The 13,434-nt window shown below is 52.6% G+C and overlaps 5 protein-coding genes across 5 annotated transcripts; 2 read left to right on the plus strand and 3 right to left on the minus strand.

Annotated features, from left to right (window-relative positions):
* Window positions 1-446: 446 nt before the first annotated feature.
* SMAC4_01412 (uncharacterized protein) lies at window positions 447-2,293 on the minus strand. Its single transcript, XM_003352530.2, has 2 exons — window positions 2,040-2,293; window positions 447-1,978 (listed from the first exon to the last, which is right to left on the minus strand). Exons 1-2 carry the CDS (start codon window positions 2,076-2,078, stop codon window positions 1,043-1,045), a joined length of 975 nt encoding a protein of 324 aa, XP_003352578.1. The 5' UTR covers window positions 2,079-2,293; the 3' UTR covers window positions 447-1,042.
* Window positions 2,294-2,942: 649 nt separating this feature from the next.
* SMAC4_01411 (uncharacterized protein) lies at window positions 2,943-5,506 on the minus strand. Its single transcript, XM_003352529.2, has 3 exons — window positions 4,641-5,506; window positions 4,338-4,559; window positions 2,943-4,277 (listed from the first exon to the last, which is right to left on the minus strand). The coding sequence occupies exons 1-3, from the start codon at window positions 4,817-4,819 to the stop codon at window positions 3,026-3,028; spliced, it is 1,653 nt and encodes a 550-aa protein (XP_003352577.1). The 5' UTR covers window positions 4,820-5,506; the 3' UTR covers window positions 2,943-3,025.
* Window positions 5,507-7,015: 1,509 nt separating this feature from the next.
* Window positions 7,016-8,853, plus strand: SMAC4_01410 (uncharacterized protein). Its single transcript, XM_003352528.2, has one exon. The coding sequence runs from the start codon at window positions 7,122-7,124 to the stop codon at window positions 8,793-8,795; it is 1,674 nt and encodes a 557-aa protein (XP_003352576.1). The 5' UTR covers window positions 7,016-7,121; the 3' UTR covers window positions 8,796-8,853.
* A 32-nt stretch (window positions 8,854-8,885) lies between these two features.
* SMAC4_01409 (uncharacterized protein) lies at window positions 8,886-9,944 on the minus strand (the record flags this gene model as incomplete). Its single annotated transcript, XM_003352527.3, has 1 exon — window positions 8,886-9,944. Exon 1 carries the CDS (start codon window positions 9,939-9,941, stop codon window positions 8,886-8,888), a length of 1,056 nt encoding a protein of 351 aa, XP_003352575.2. The 5' UTR covers window positions 9,942-9,944.
* A 695-nt stretch (window positions 9,945-10,639) lies between these two features.
* Window positions 10,640-12,709, plus strand: SMAC4_01408 (uncharacterized protein; the record flags this gene model as incomplete). Its single annotated transcript, XM_003352526.2, has 3 exons — window positions 10,640-11,212; window positions 11,287-11,954; window positions 12,489-12,709. The coding sequence occupies exons 1-3, from the start codon at window positions 11,052-11,054 to the stop codon at window positions 12,707-12,709; spliced, it is 1,050 nt and encodes a 349-aa protein (XP_003352574.1). The 5' UTR covers window positions 10,640-11,051.
* Window positions 12,710-13,434: the final 725 nt, after the last annotated feature.

Here is a 13,434-nt window from a genome sequence, read left to right on the forward strand (position 1 = left end):
CTTGCATTGTTTCAAACCGAGGTATAGTGTTGTGTTTATAGTCGATTGGTAAATTGCGAGACGGTCGGGTGTTTTCGAGCCTGCCAAATTGAAGCCGTACTTGACGGTTAGCTTGGAGCAATTAAAAGTTTGGACTTGTGCAAAGTAAGAAGAGTCGGCCATTTACGAGTGTGCAGATTAGAGTCAAGTGTACTACTCGCCTGTCGACTTCGGGAATGCGCGATACTGTTGTTGTCAGCTGTTCCGCATACATTGACCTTGAGTAAAGAAGAGAAGAGGAAGAGGAGAAGACAGGAAGACAAGATTTGCCCGCCGGGAGTCGAGTGAGTGGGTGACTCGGTGTCTCCACGCCTGTGTGTTCTCTACCTCTGCGTAAGGTAGCTCCTTCCCTAGCAGGAGGTATCTTTTGGGCAGTTAGAACCTAGCCGCCCTGGGTTTTATCTACCACATCTACATGGGACATCACATCAAGACAGGAAAGAGCTCTGGACGAGCTTCAGTTATGCAACTTTGAATTGCTACTGCTCTTTAATCAGTGAACTCCAGTCATGACCGGAGGTACCTCTAGCTAGTAGACCATGAATTGTAATCATCTCCCATCCGTTTGCGCCATGCTATAGTATCCCACCTAGCCTAAGGTCAAGGCGACGAAGAAGCCCTCTTTGCAAAATGAACCATTTTATCTAGCCCAGTAAAGACAGCAAAAAGAGAAAACCCGCTTTATATGCTGCTGTTGATGAAGACCTCTTTGCAGCAAGCCCAAACCATTCCAATCCAGCTCATGAAAAAAGAAACAGCAAGGAAAGAAAAACCGCTTTTGGTATAACTTGCAAACGACAAATCAAGTAGAGGAACGGGAAGCCTTCTTGCGAGCAGCCTCCTTGCGAGCAGTCTCACGAGAAGCCTCGCGAGCAGCCTCAAAAGCTTTCTCACGAGCGGCCTCACGAACAGCCACACGAGAAGCCTCGCGGGCAGCGTGACGAGCACGGCGAGCGGCGTTGAAGCCACGAAGAGTCATCCTGACGGTGACCAAGAAGTCGACCTACTCCTTCTTGGCAACGCTGTCGAAACACTCCTTGATGCTGGTAGCGCTCTTGCGCAGCGCCTCCTTCTCCTTGTCGTTCAGAAGCAGCTCGACATCCTGGTGGGCGCCCAGGCTGTTGAGCTTGCACGGCATGCTCAAGGCGACACCCTCGACACCAGCGTAGTTGCCGACTCTGGAGACAGTAACGAGCTGATCGGCATTAGTGATGATGGGCTCAAGGATACTGACCAGCACGCTGGCGACGCCGTAATTGGTCTTGCCCTTGCGCTGAATGATTTCGTAGGCCGCCTCGCGAGTGCGCTTGCCCAGGGCGTCCATAGCCTTCTCGTCGTATGCAATGCCCTTCTGATTGCAATAATCCTCGAGGCGCATGCCAGCGATGGTGGCGAGGGACCAAACAGGGAGCTGGCTATCGCCGTGCTCGCCGACGATGACGGCGTGGACGTTGCGGGGGTTGACGCCATAGTGCTTGCCAAGCTCGTGGCGGAAACGAGTAGTGTCCATCGCGGTTCCGGAGCCAATGACGCGCTGGACAGGGAAGCCGCTGAGCTCCTGGGCGGCCTTGGTGAGGACATCGCAGGGGTTGGTAGCCACGATTAAGATGGTGTTAGGGGCGTGCTTGGCGATCTGCGGCACGATTTTCTCGAAGAGCCCAAAGTTGGTCTTGACTAAGTCCATACGGGTCTGGCCGGGCTTCTGGTTGACGCCGGCAGTGATGATGACGGCCGTGGCACCGGCGCAGTCCTCGTAATTGCCAACGCTGACTTTGGCGTGCGCGTAGTGCGCAGCGTGAGAAAGGTCCATGGCCTCGCCGAGGGCGCGGTTCTTGTCAATGTCGATGAGAACAATCTCGGGAGCCAGGTGGCTGAGAAGGAGCGCATACGCGGTTGTAACACCGACAGAGCCGGCGCCGACAATGACAACCTTGATGCTCTGGGTTTCTTGTCAGTAATGCCATCTTGATATCGATGGCTGAAATTCAGATGTAACTCACCTTAGCATGGCTGGAAATTTCGGTGCTTGGGACCGACATGTTGGATGTTGTGAGTCGTAGAAAGTGTTGATATCTACTGTGTAGGTTTCGACCAGATAGAACGCTTGAGAAGAGACTCGGGGAGAGGTGACAGTCTCTTTATTGTTTTTGTTGTTGTTGGCGTAAGTGGGAGAAGTGGGAGAAGTGGGATGTGGTTTAAGACGGGAGTGAGGTATGATAGCAAACGGATTACGGTTGCCTGGGAGACACCTTTAAGAGATTCAGATTCAGGCACTGCCGCCAATTTGGGAAGGAGCCCGATTACGTACCCAAGCCTTTGTCAACATCGGATGACACCTTATCTCGGTCACAATGCAAAGCTGAGTGGTTGACAATGGTTGAGGCTCCCGTCAGATCGGCCTGTTGCAGGACTTGCGCAGCTTGTCTAGTCGTGATTGGGAAACAAACAGAGAGTCTGGGTGGCCGTCCAGCGAGAAAATCGCATGATGTTGCAGTGGTCTGGGCAGCCATAATCGTCGTGCCTCACTGGGTGGACTGATAGCCAAGACAAAAACTCCATCACGATCCCCTATACGAGCCTAGCTCCTGTTCCTTAGGGCTGCTGTACTGGGCTGTGGCGGCTTGGCCACCAGCGCCAATCTGAATCCAAGACTCGCCGTTGCTGTCCAAGTTCCACCTGCTCGGATCATTCTGATGGCACCAGGCCCTCGTGCAATAAATCAGTCGATGCGAATTTCTTTGACGTCGGATGAAGGGGGACGAGTATGGTGCGAGTGAGTCACTGTTTGATTTTTGAGTGCGGACATGTGCTGGAAGCTGAGGATCTGAGTTCGTGGTCATACATCTATTTCGCTTCAACCTCACCTCGTCCGGGGAATCGAAGAAGACAAAACAAAACAAGTCAGGGAATCAACAAGGACGATGTGTTTGAAGAAAGAAAACTCCGATTGTTAAAATGCAATTGACGGGTATCACGACAACAATAATCATGCAATCCAGAACCAGATCTTTTCCAACCAGTTCCTCGGGACCGGGTCCACATCATTGGCGCACATATCGTCCATCTCCTTCTTGCCCGTCAAGACATCGATCTCATGAGCGGGCTTATGGAACGGCGTCCTGTACCACATCTTGTGGCCAAAGTACAGGACGAGGAAAGCAGGCAAGGTGATGTACGCCGCAAGGAAGTCCTTGTAGTTCCAGTCGACAAACACCTGAAATCCGTTTGTGAGCGTCAGGATGCTGATCATGACCAGGGCAAACCAAGCCGCATATGGCTGAGCTGGAGTCTTGAACGGAAGTGTCGCCAAGAGTCCCTGGACCTTGAGCGCCTGACGGAATCGCAAAAAAGTGATGAGCAGAACAATCCAGCCGATGTATCCCGAGATGGTGGAAAGGTTGGAGAACCAGGTAAAGACCTGTGCGCCGTTGTTGGATACGTTCAGGTACGCAAGCAGGGAGAACGCCCAGGTCATCAAGACGGCGGTATATGGGACACCGCGCTTGGTGGTTCTGGTGAAAATGCGGGGGGCTTGACCGTTCTGAGCTAGCGAAAACAGGATACGGGACCCTGAGTACAAGAACGCGTTACCAGCGGACCAAGCAGAGGTCAAGATGGCAGCGTTGATAACATGGTTCAAGCCACTGATACCGGCAATCTGGATACCGATAACCCAGGGACTGGCGCTGGCGTCCGAGGCGTCAGAAAGCAGGTTCTTGTTATCCGAGGGAACAATGCAGCCTACGATCAAGGAGCTGATACCGTAGAACACAGCGAGACGGCCCAAGAAACGGCGGGCAGCCTTGGGGATATTGCGCCTCGGTGCGACAGTCTCGCCGGCAGCAAGACCGATGAGCTCGGGGGAGGTGATGAAGCTGAATCCGGCACGGATGAAGGCTGTCCAGTATGCGGCGAACCTGCCAGTGGCACCAGGTGCGAGGTACTCCTTGAACGCTCCTGGATCGTTCCAATAGTGGAATCCTAACCGCTGGTGGTTGGGTCCGCCTCCCAGCATGATAACGAGACCAACGATGATGAGCCCCATAATAGTGATGAACTTGATGCTGGCAAACCAGAACTCAGCCTCGCCAAAGACCTCGACCGCAATGATGTTCAAAATCAGGTTGACAATAAGGATAATGGTGATCCAAGCCCAGGTGGGAACTGGTGTGTCCCAGTAGTTGAGGAGGATGGCGCCGGCGGACGCTTCCGCAGCGACAAGGATGGCGTACGCATACCTACGACCGTCATGTCAGTTGAACTGCAGCTATCGATCCCATATCCCTAAAGAAACTCACCAATAGTTCCAGCCAGCGGCAAACCCTAGACTGGCATCGACGAAGCGCTCGGTGAAGTAGGGTAGTGTGATTCCTCTAAGGGGAAGGTATGTGCACATCTCTGCAATACAGTTCATGACAATCCAGACAAGGAGCATCATGGACAGATAGGCCAGCCATAGCGGTGCTGGGCCAACGGTGGCTAGAATACCACCCGAACCGACGAAGAGACCTGTTCCGATACTGTGAAGAAGAGCATTGTTAGCATGAAAGTCCAGCAGCAGAGGGGAAGTGAATGGTAGAGGGATAGGGACTGCAACATACGCTCCTCCCAAAGCCAGGAACTGAATGTGCCGACTCTTGAGACCTCTTTGCAACTGGTGTTCGGAGTCTAGAGAAATGGTGCCGTCGATGACCTCTCCTCGGTTGTTGGAAGAAGCCACATCCAAGGCCTCGCCGCCTCCCTGCTTCTCGGCGAAGCTTCCATCGCCGTATTTGGACATGGTGACAAGAGCAGTGTCTTTTTCGAGATCAGGCAAATGTTGGGTTTTGGTCGAGATTCGGTTCGTGATAGTTGTCTTTGGTGTAGCGGTCAGACAAGGCCCGCGGTAACGAAGACGGATAGACAACAGACAACAACCAACAGCAACAACAACCAGGAGAAGAGAAGGAGGGGAACAAAGTCTTGAATTCGGTCTTGTGCGTCGAGGTCAGCGGCGCTCTTATGGTAGCATTTTCGAGATAAGATCGGCAGGGTTTATTTCATTCTTTGGAGCACATGTCTCAGTCTGTCCATGTCGTCGTCGAAATCCATGGCAGCCATATCCAAGCCCGGCAACCTTGTTCTGCCCCATGCCGCTAGAGCTTATACCCGTAGCCAGGCCCTTGGTTGCGGCGCATTCCCTCCACTGGTGATGCAGTGCAACTCGGTGTCGTTGGCAGATTCAGGGCACTATCACGGGGCGTTGCAGACTTGCAGTAGCTCGACTGGGGAAGGGCAAGGAATGCCACACTCGATCAGGGGAAGCGAGTGGCCGGCGATAAGCGTGTCTATCCATGATCCATGATAGTCTTGAATCTCTATCAGCCAGGAAGCCATACGAGTCAGAAAAGAGCGTAGCCTAAAATCCGGTTGTTGAGGAAGATCCATTGCGGAATTCTAATGAGAAAAGAATAGAGCCGTGATTACCCCGGATTTTTGGGTCCAGAAGTGGCATCGGTATCGCCGTCGAAGAGGTGTTGGTTTACCTAAGAGTAAACACAGCCATGGGACAAGACAAAGTGAGCCGACAGAAAAGAAGATCTTTGCTCTGTTCAGTTTGGTCCAATAATTCACCTTGTCAGTTTCAACCCCCTCGGTCAAAGGAAAGAGGCTGGCGTAGTTGGAAGCAGGAACTGCCGTTGGGATAAGGCCGGACGGACACACCTTCCCTTTCCAGTTATCTCCTGATGCTTGGCGGGTTGGGGCGGTGGGGTTGCGCCGTTTAGGGTTTTCCGCTTCAGCGGGGAATGGGGATGGCCCTGGCGTGCCTGGAGATAGCGCCCCATGGAGTCCAGCCTCGGGGAACTTGGGGCCCGGGCTTTGGGGCCTGGGCTCGGGGACACCCGCCTTCTTGTTCCTTGCGCTTTCCAGTTTTCATCATGGTGGGAGTTGCCAGTCGAAGGAACTCTCCAAGGTCAACACCTTCTCAGGATTCAATGACAGCGGGATACAACCGAAACAAATGAACTAAAAAAAGGCTTCTATTCCATGCCAAGATGACCAACCGGAGGCTATTCCTGACTTTTATGCCCTCTTGCAAGGAGGTGGCATGATACCCCAACTTCCCCGCATCCAGCGAGTTCCATTCGTCCCGTCCAAAGCCGGGGTAAGCGACCGCTCGGCCGGCGCTGTGCCGACTGATGGATGTCCTGAAAACATCACCCTGAAGCAACACGGGCGGGCAAAGGGGATGACGTCGATAGAGTTACCACGGCGTAGGATGGTGTTGATATGATTTGGAAGTTCCAGACTCCACTGATGGTCAAATTCCTGTCTTTGTATGATCGTAGTGTATAAGGGACTGAGTAGATAAGACACGGCTTGTCCAGGGATCCAATTCGGATGAGAGTTTTTGAGGAAACACCACGAAAGCTACTAGGCAAACTTGGAAAGGTGAGTGCCTTTATATGACTGACTGATGATAGTGTAGAGACGGGAAAGCAGTTATGATGAACCCGTTGCCATTGTCGAAAAGGTCTGGCTGGGTTGTGCGACACCAACAAACAAGGATGATCAGTCACCAAACATAACCGGCTATCTGTTTCTATCACCCCAAAGAGAAGACATCACACATTCAGAGTCATCCGAAAATATTGAAATCTAGACCACCCTCAAAATGCTCACCCGACTCGAAGCCCCGAACCACAGAACAGCAAAGTCACTGTCAATCCGGCCTCGCCAATGGGTTGCCACAAAGTTTCGAGTCAAGCCATGTGCCGACGGGACTTGCCATGACTTTTTAGTCTTTTTACTCCGCAATCACGGCCTAAAATCGGAGCGGCGATCGCTCCAGAACCACCCAAACTATACCAAACCGCGACTCACCATTGCCGCTGGTGCCGCTGATTATCTTATCTGATCCGAATCAGCTCCGCAATATCGAGACCCTTATTTACGGGAAAATCTCCCTCCACTGGCACTAAGACGTCTTGAACTGTGATGCAACACTCTGAGACTTACATACACTCGTCTCACTCACCCGGTCAAGAATTCACAGTTTGATATCTCACCAAGCTAAACGACAAAGGAGCACCTTAAACAACATGGCCAAAACAACCCTCTTCACCAATGGCCGCATCTTCCTCTCCCCCCTTTCGCCAGGCCAAAACGCCGGCCTGCACACCCCTCCCTCCTTCGCTTCGGCCTTGCTCATCCGCAACGACACCATCCTCCACGTCGGCTCCGCGGAAGATGAACCCATCACCACCGCCCTCTCTTCCTCAGCAGAAGAAATCGAAACCATCGACCTAAACGGCAACTCCCTCCTCCCTGGTTTCATCGACGGACACATGCACCTAATGATAATGGGCCAATCGCTAACCAAGCTCGATCTCGGCGCCTGCAAGAGCCTGGCAGACATCCAATCCACCATCCGCGCCTACGCCGCTTCCCATCCAGACGTTCCGCGCATCTTGTGTCGCGGGTGGATGCACTCCATGACTCCCGACGGGGTTACAGCCAGAGACCTGGACGGATTGGACATTGACGGACAAGACCGGCCTATCTTGGTGGATACCAAAGACCTGCACTCGGCGTGGTGCAACACTGCCGGCATCAAGGATCTGGGCGCCCAAGAATGGAAGGACGTACCCGGCGGAACTATTGAGCGCAATGCAGAGGGGAAAGTAACGGGTGTGTTCAACGAAGCGGCCAACATCACGTACGTGTGGCCGTATTTAGCAAGGGTGGCGAGCGTGGAGGAGCGGGTTGCTGCTATCCAGGCGGCCGTGGAGGCGTATCATGCTGTCGGGTACACGGGGGCGATCGATATGGCCATGGACGAGGGGGCGTGGGATGCGTTGCAAGAATTAAGAAACCGGTTGCCCGAAGGCAAGATTTCGTTGAGGATTGCGGCGTATTGGTTGGTTAAACCGGGAAAGAATGACGAGGAGAATGTGAGGCAGGTGGAACGGGCTATTGAGCTCGCGAAAGAGTTCAACGCCGACACGACGCCCGATTGCAGGATTGTGGGTGTAAAGGTCATTTGTGATGGCATCATCGATGCGTGCACTGCGGGCTTGTCGGAGCCGTACGAGCATAATGGACATAGGGAGGTGCCGCTTTGGACGTACGAGCAGTTGGTGCCCGTCGTCAAGAAGGCGGATGAGGCCGGGTTGCAGGTGGCGTTGCATGCGATTGGGGATGAGACCATCAAGACGGTCTTGGACGTGTTGATTGCGCACGCGAGCCCGGATAGGAGGCCGCGCGTGGAGCATCTGGAGTTGTCATCCGAAAAAGATGCCGAGAGGTTGGGCAAGGCGGGCATCACGGCATCGATCCAGCCGGTGCATGCGGACCCGGCGATCCTGAGGGCGTGGCCCAAGTTGTTGGGGGCACACAGGTGCGGAAGGGCTTTTGCGTATCGCGAGTTTGCGGATCATGGGGCGCCGTTGGCGTTGGGAAGTGATGCGCCCACGGCACCGCATGCTCCATTGCCGAATGTGTACGTTGGAACGACGAGGAGGTCATACCGGGAGCCTGACTACGAGATGACGGTCAACCCGCACTTCGCTCTAGGCGTGGCCGAGGCGGTTGCTGCGGCGTCTCAGGGGGTTGCGTATAGCTGCCGTGATGAGAACAGGATAGGGAGACTGGAGAAGGGTTTCAAGGCCGACTTCACCATTGTGGATATGGAATGGGAAAAGGAGAAGCTGAAGGAGGCAAATGTGTTAGAAACATGGTTTGATGGCAAGAAGGTCTGGTCGGCGAAGAACTGATCGGGAACATTCTGCGGAAGAGGTATCGTATCGTCTTGGTTTTCGGATATCAAAAGTAGCAAACTCAGCAAGCCTTGCCTTTACCTCTCTCTACTCATAAGGCCAGTATCGCCTAGGCCAAATGTTCATCGCCGTCTTGAGCCCATCCCCCAGTGGAAGTCCAGCATGGTTTGTCCGTTCATCGCCAGTTCCGTTAGGATGAAGGTTAACCCAAAAGATGGCATTGCCAGCAACTGGTCTGAACGCCAACCCTCCATCCTCATGCTCCCGCCAAAGAGGCTTCAATTCAGTCACATTCTTCAGTTTCTGGTCCTCCAGTCCGCCACGCCACATGGGCTCATTCCACGGACTCGGCGATATGATCGGCTTTGCGTGCGGGAAGTGTGTCTCGCCCTTGGTACAGTTGTCCTGAAGTATGGCAAAGAAACTGGCAACGCGGTTCCACACTCTGTTGCTGCCATCGTTGGCCATCAGTGGCCTGTCGAACCAGTCGTGGTGAACGTTGAACCTCTGACCGGCCCGGTACCGAACCAACTGCGGCGGGCCCATCTCGTCCCAGCCATCTCTCAGCATGGTGCCCATGAAGCCTCGCGCCCGGTTCAACACGCACTTAACGGCGGGGTCATCACGTGGTAGTCCAGCCGAGCTCGACGTGCGGTCTTGTGTTTGCTGTTGGCGGCCGTACTTGGTTACCACCGATGGGTTGAACCTGGGTTCGGCTGTGTCGAGAAGAGAGGTGATCTCAGAGGGGGCTATGAGGTTGTGGATGTATATGATCAGGGGGTCGAGTGACACGAGCTCGGTCCTGTATGAATGGGACTCATCACAGAAAAAGGGCTGCTGTTGATGTTCTTCTGTAAATTCTGTTGTGTTCCTGAAGAGTTTCAGGGGCTTTGCGAGAGGATGGTTGGGTATAGGAAGGTCGCCGACCAAGGAGGTGAGTGATGAGATCTGGGGGGCAAAAGTCTCAGACAGATATGGCACACTGATGGCCACCAGGGCTGTCCAGGCCGATATGCCGGCGACTTTACTGAAGCTGATACCAGACATGCTGCCTATTTTATTTCTTTCTGGATCGAGCCGTAAGGCATCAATCAAGGAATGAACAAAGGGGAGAAGGGGGCAGAAGGGTTGATATGGCTTCATCACACAAAGCAACTCCGGTCCATATGCCCCATGAGGGAATCCATGATTTTTATTTCCTGCGCAAGGTCGCATATCTCCTCCTCACATGAGGGTATGACAGCGGAGCTGAATCCGGTAATCATCGCTGGCCCGGAAAACATTGCCGAGAACCTAGAGATATCTTACAAGAGCATCGAGATGGTGGTGATGGGCATCCGAACATGGTTCGATGTGGCTGTTGCAGTACCACAGTCTTCGTCACCGCTTTCCCCAAAGTTGCACACCTCTTGGCTCCTTTTGGACAGGGCGGAAGTTTCGATGCCGACGGGCATACGGAGGTGTTCGTTTTGGGAGGGCGACCTTCATCTTTGGAGTTTTGGTTCTTTGAACTTTGGGTGACTGGATGCTACGTCGATGTTAGCGAGTGGTGGGATTGACGATGAGAAAATCCGGGGCCGGAGGCATGTCTGGCCCTGTAAGTGGAAACTGCATCCGCTAAGCTCGCTAAGCTTTGGCGGGGAAGGTATCTGGGTACTCCATGTTACCCAAGCTCTCGAGCCAAGCAAGCCCGTATTGTACGTACAGTCCAATACTGATTTGTCTGTTAGCTCGAGACCTCTCGTCAACCTTGTTAGGCGTTCACATGTCGAATTCATCCCTTTCGTTCTATGATAAAAGCATTATCTTACCTCGTATATATTACATTAAAAACTTTCTAATACGGTTCCAGTCTAGGCTTCATCATTTGCTTTGTTCTTACAAGGTTGGGGACAGTTTAAGGCATATCTTGTCGAACATCTTAAAGTACCGAGCCAACAGACAAACCAGCATCAGCTTGTACATGCACCGCTTTAAATCAGCTGACCTGGCGTTTTGAGCGTGCTAATCAGGCTTATCGGGCATCTGCTTACAGGGCAGCTGCACGGGGGCCTTGATGGCCTTCGCCACTGCATCCCAGGTCCAAGTCCTTGGTCATCATCATCCTGGATCAATCCAGCACCGGACACTCTGTCACCATCCCACCTCCTCTTCCTTTTTGGATCATCTCTTTTGGATAAAAGACGTTTGGAAGCATCCCAACCAAGCTCCTTCCCTTCTTCAACGCCATATCACCATCTCCCGGTCGCAGCAATGGGCACCACCAGCAAGACAGCTGCCTCGAGCAGAAAGCGGAAGCAAGTCGATGGTGAACCCACCGTTCCAGACACCAAGTCAGTAGCTACCTCTTCGAAGAAGGTCAAGAGGTCGAAGAATGAGTTAGCCCTGGCTACAGACGAGAAGCGAGCACGCAGGTACGCACAGTCGCCACACATAATGATGCTTTGGCCCCCCAAATCCCTTAGGCTTCTCGCTGGCTCCCATCCAGATTCCGTGATAAAGCACCCCAAGCATTCGCTGTCATCTACGAACGAGCCACAACCCAACGCTTTTTCGTCCTCTCGCGTAAACGCACATCCGAATTTGTCGGCTTCCAAAGCCCCGGAGAGGAGGTGGAACTTGCTGGCTCGACAGGCAACGTCTACACCGTGACGATTAAACGACAGCCGGAATGCACCTGCCCCATGGGCGAGAAGAACGAACAGTGCAAGCACATTGTTTACGTGCTGGCCCGGGTACTGCGTGCCAAGTACGAATATGTTTACCAGCTGGCATTGCTGAGCTCCGAGCTCGAAGAGATCTTTGGTTATGCCCCTCCGATTCTGGAAGATGGAGACAGTGCTGCAACAGGTGGCGAAGATGACAAGAAGAGGAAGCCGATTGAAGAGGACTGCCCCATCTGCTTTTGCGACATGGAGGCAAACAAGCCCGCGGAAGTCGTCTGGTGCCGTGCGGCTTGCGGTCAGAATATTCACAAGGAATGTTTCGAGATGTGGGCGTCCACGAAACGGAAGCAGGATGATGGAGCCAAAGAAGTTACTTGCCCGTACTGCAGGAGCATTTGGGAAGGTGATGATGACATGATCGGGAAGATCAAGAAGGGGAAGGTGACCTCGGAAGGATACGTCAATGTTGCTGACCAGTTGGGCATTAGCGGTGTGCGAGATACTAGCACGTACCATTTCGGGGGATCACGGTCGGGATGGACATATGATATTGGCAGACCTAGAAATCGCAGGAGGCGGAACCGGTACTATTGAGGAAGTATCGTTTTGGGGATCATACAAGAAGGGAATCACGACCACCTGGCTGGCTGATATGCCGCCAAAAGCAGTCCGGATACAGAAACAATTATCAGGACGAAAGAGGAAGGGGGAGTTGTATTTTTTTGCGATTCTTTTTAGAAGAGCTGGCTTGGAAACACATCGTGTCGCCGCCTTATAATGGTACACGACACTCAACTCGTCGTAACACAGCGTACGATAATCTCATAATTCTTCAATTTTATCCAACACTTTCACACTCACTTAAACAACATCCTTTGTCGACGACATCTCGACGCAAAGTCCAACATGGTTCTCGTGCAGGTACATAGCTGCCCCATCACACCCGATTATCTCTCCACACTTCTAACCGCCCTCGTTACCTACCTACCATAGTTATGCCCAGCAAGGCGCGTCACTAACGCAGCCAAAACAACTCTGCGCATCGCCTTGAAAATCCTCTCTTTCGCCTTCTCGGCAATGACATTTGATTTCCTCGAGCCTGAAGAAACGGACCCCCGCCGCCAAGTTGCCGAAACCGTCTTACGAGCATTTGTCAATCCGATAGATCCCGGCTCGTCTAACAACGAAAACGTACCCATCCCCGTCCTCTACCTCGGGCACTATCTTCTGGTCTTCGTCACGTAGGCAGTGACCATTGCATTTCTTTTTCTTTTGCTGCTGTGGAAGCTCACAGACCCGAGAATTTTTGAAGGAGGACCGCCGCCTTCACCACGTTTGTCCTCTTTCTTTCAGGGCGTTGAACACAGGAATTAGGGGCCGGAGTGGTGGCTTTTGCGAAGGCTTTTATATCTGGGAGGATGATATACTTGGTTAATGAAGGGAAAGTCGGCTTGATTTTCCCATCTTGGATCTCGTCTTTGGATAAGGAGGAGGAAGTGCGAGGTTAAAAGGGCGATGCTGGTGAATGGATGGCGGGGCATACAGGTTGACTAAGAAGAGCTCTCTACCCATTTTCAACGGCATCGCGACTCAATAAAGGAGGAAACCAGATCGCTGGATTTTGGATTACGGATTGAGATATGACAGCGGACTTGGCTTTATGAACAAATAAAGCGTCAGGCAATATATTACACTCACCATAAGATACATCTAGCCACGTATTGATGCATAGGTAATAATTCCGATGAATTTAAAGCAAGAAGGCTGCTATTCTCTCCAATGTAAAATAACCGAAGGCATTGCAGCATGTAAAAGCGTACAAGATTACCATGTAAGACTGCCTAGGTTCGGTACTTCTAGGTATTCCCGGACATTTCGCTCTCTTGCGGCGCTGATTTGGGGGCTGGGAATGAGAGATCAAACGTTGGGCTTGGAGAAGACTCACAATGAACAAAGAAGGCCTTCCCACA

The sequence above is a fragment of the Sordaria macrospora genome, chromosome 1 (assembly GCF_033870435.1).
Source record: "Sordaria macrospora chromosome 1, complete sequence".
Taxonomy (NCBI): domain Eukaryota; kingdom Fungi; phylum Ascomycota; class Sordariomycetes; order Sordariales; family Sordariaceae; genus Sordaria; species Sordaria macrospora.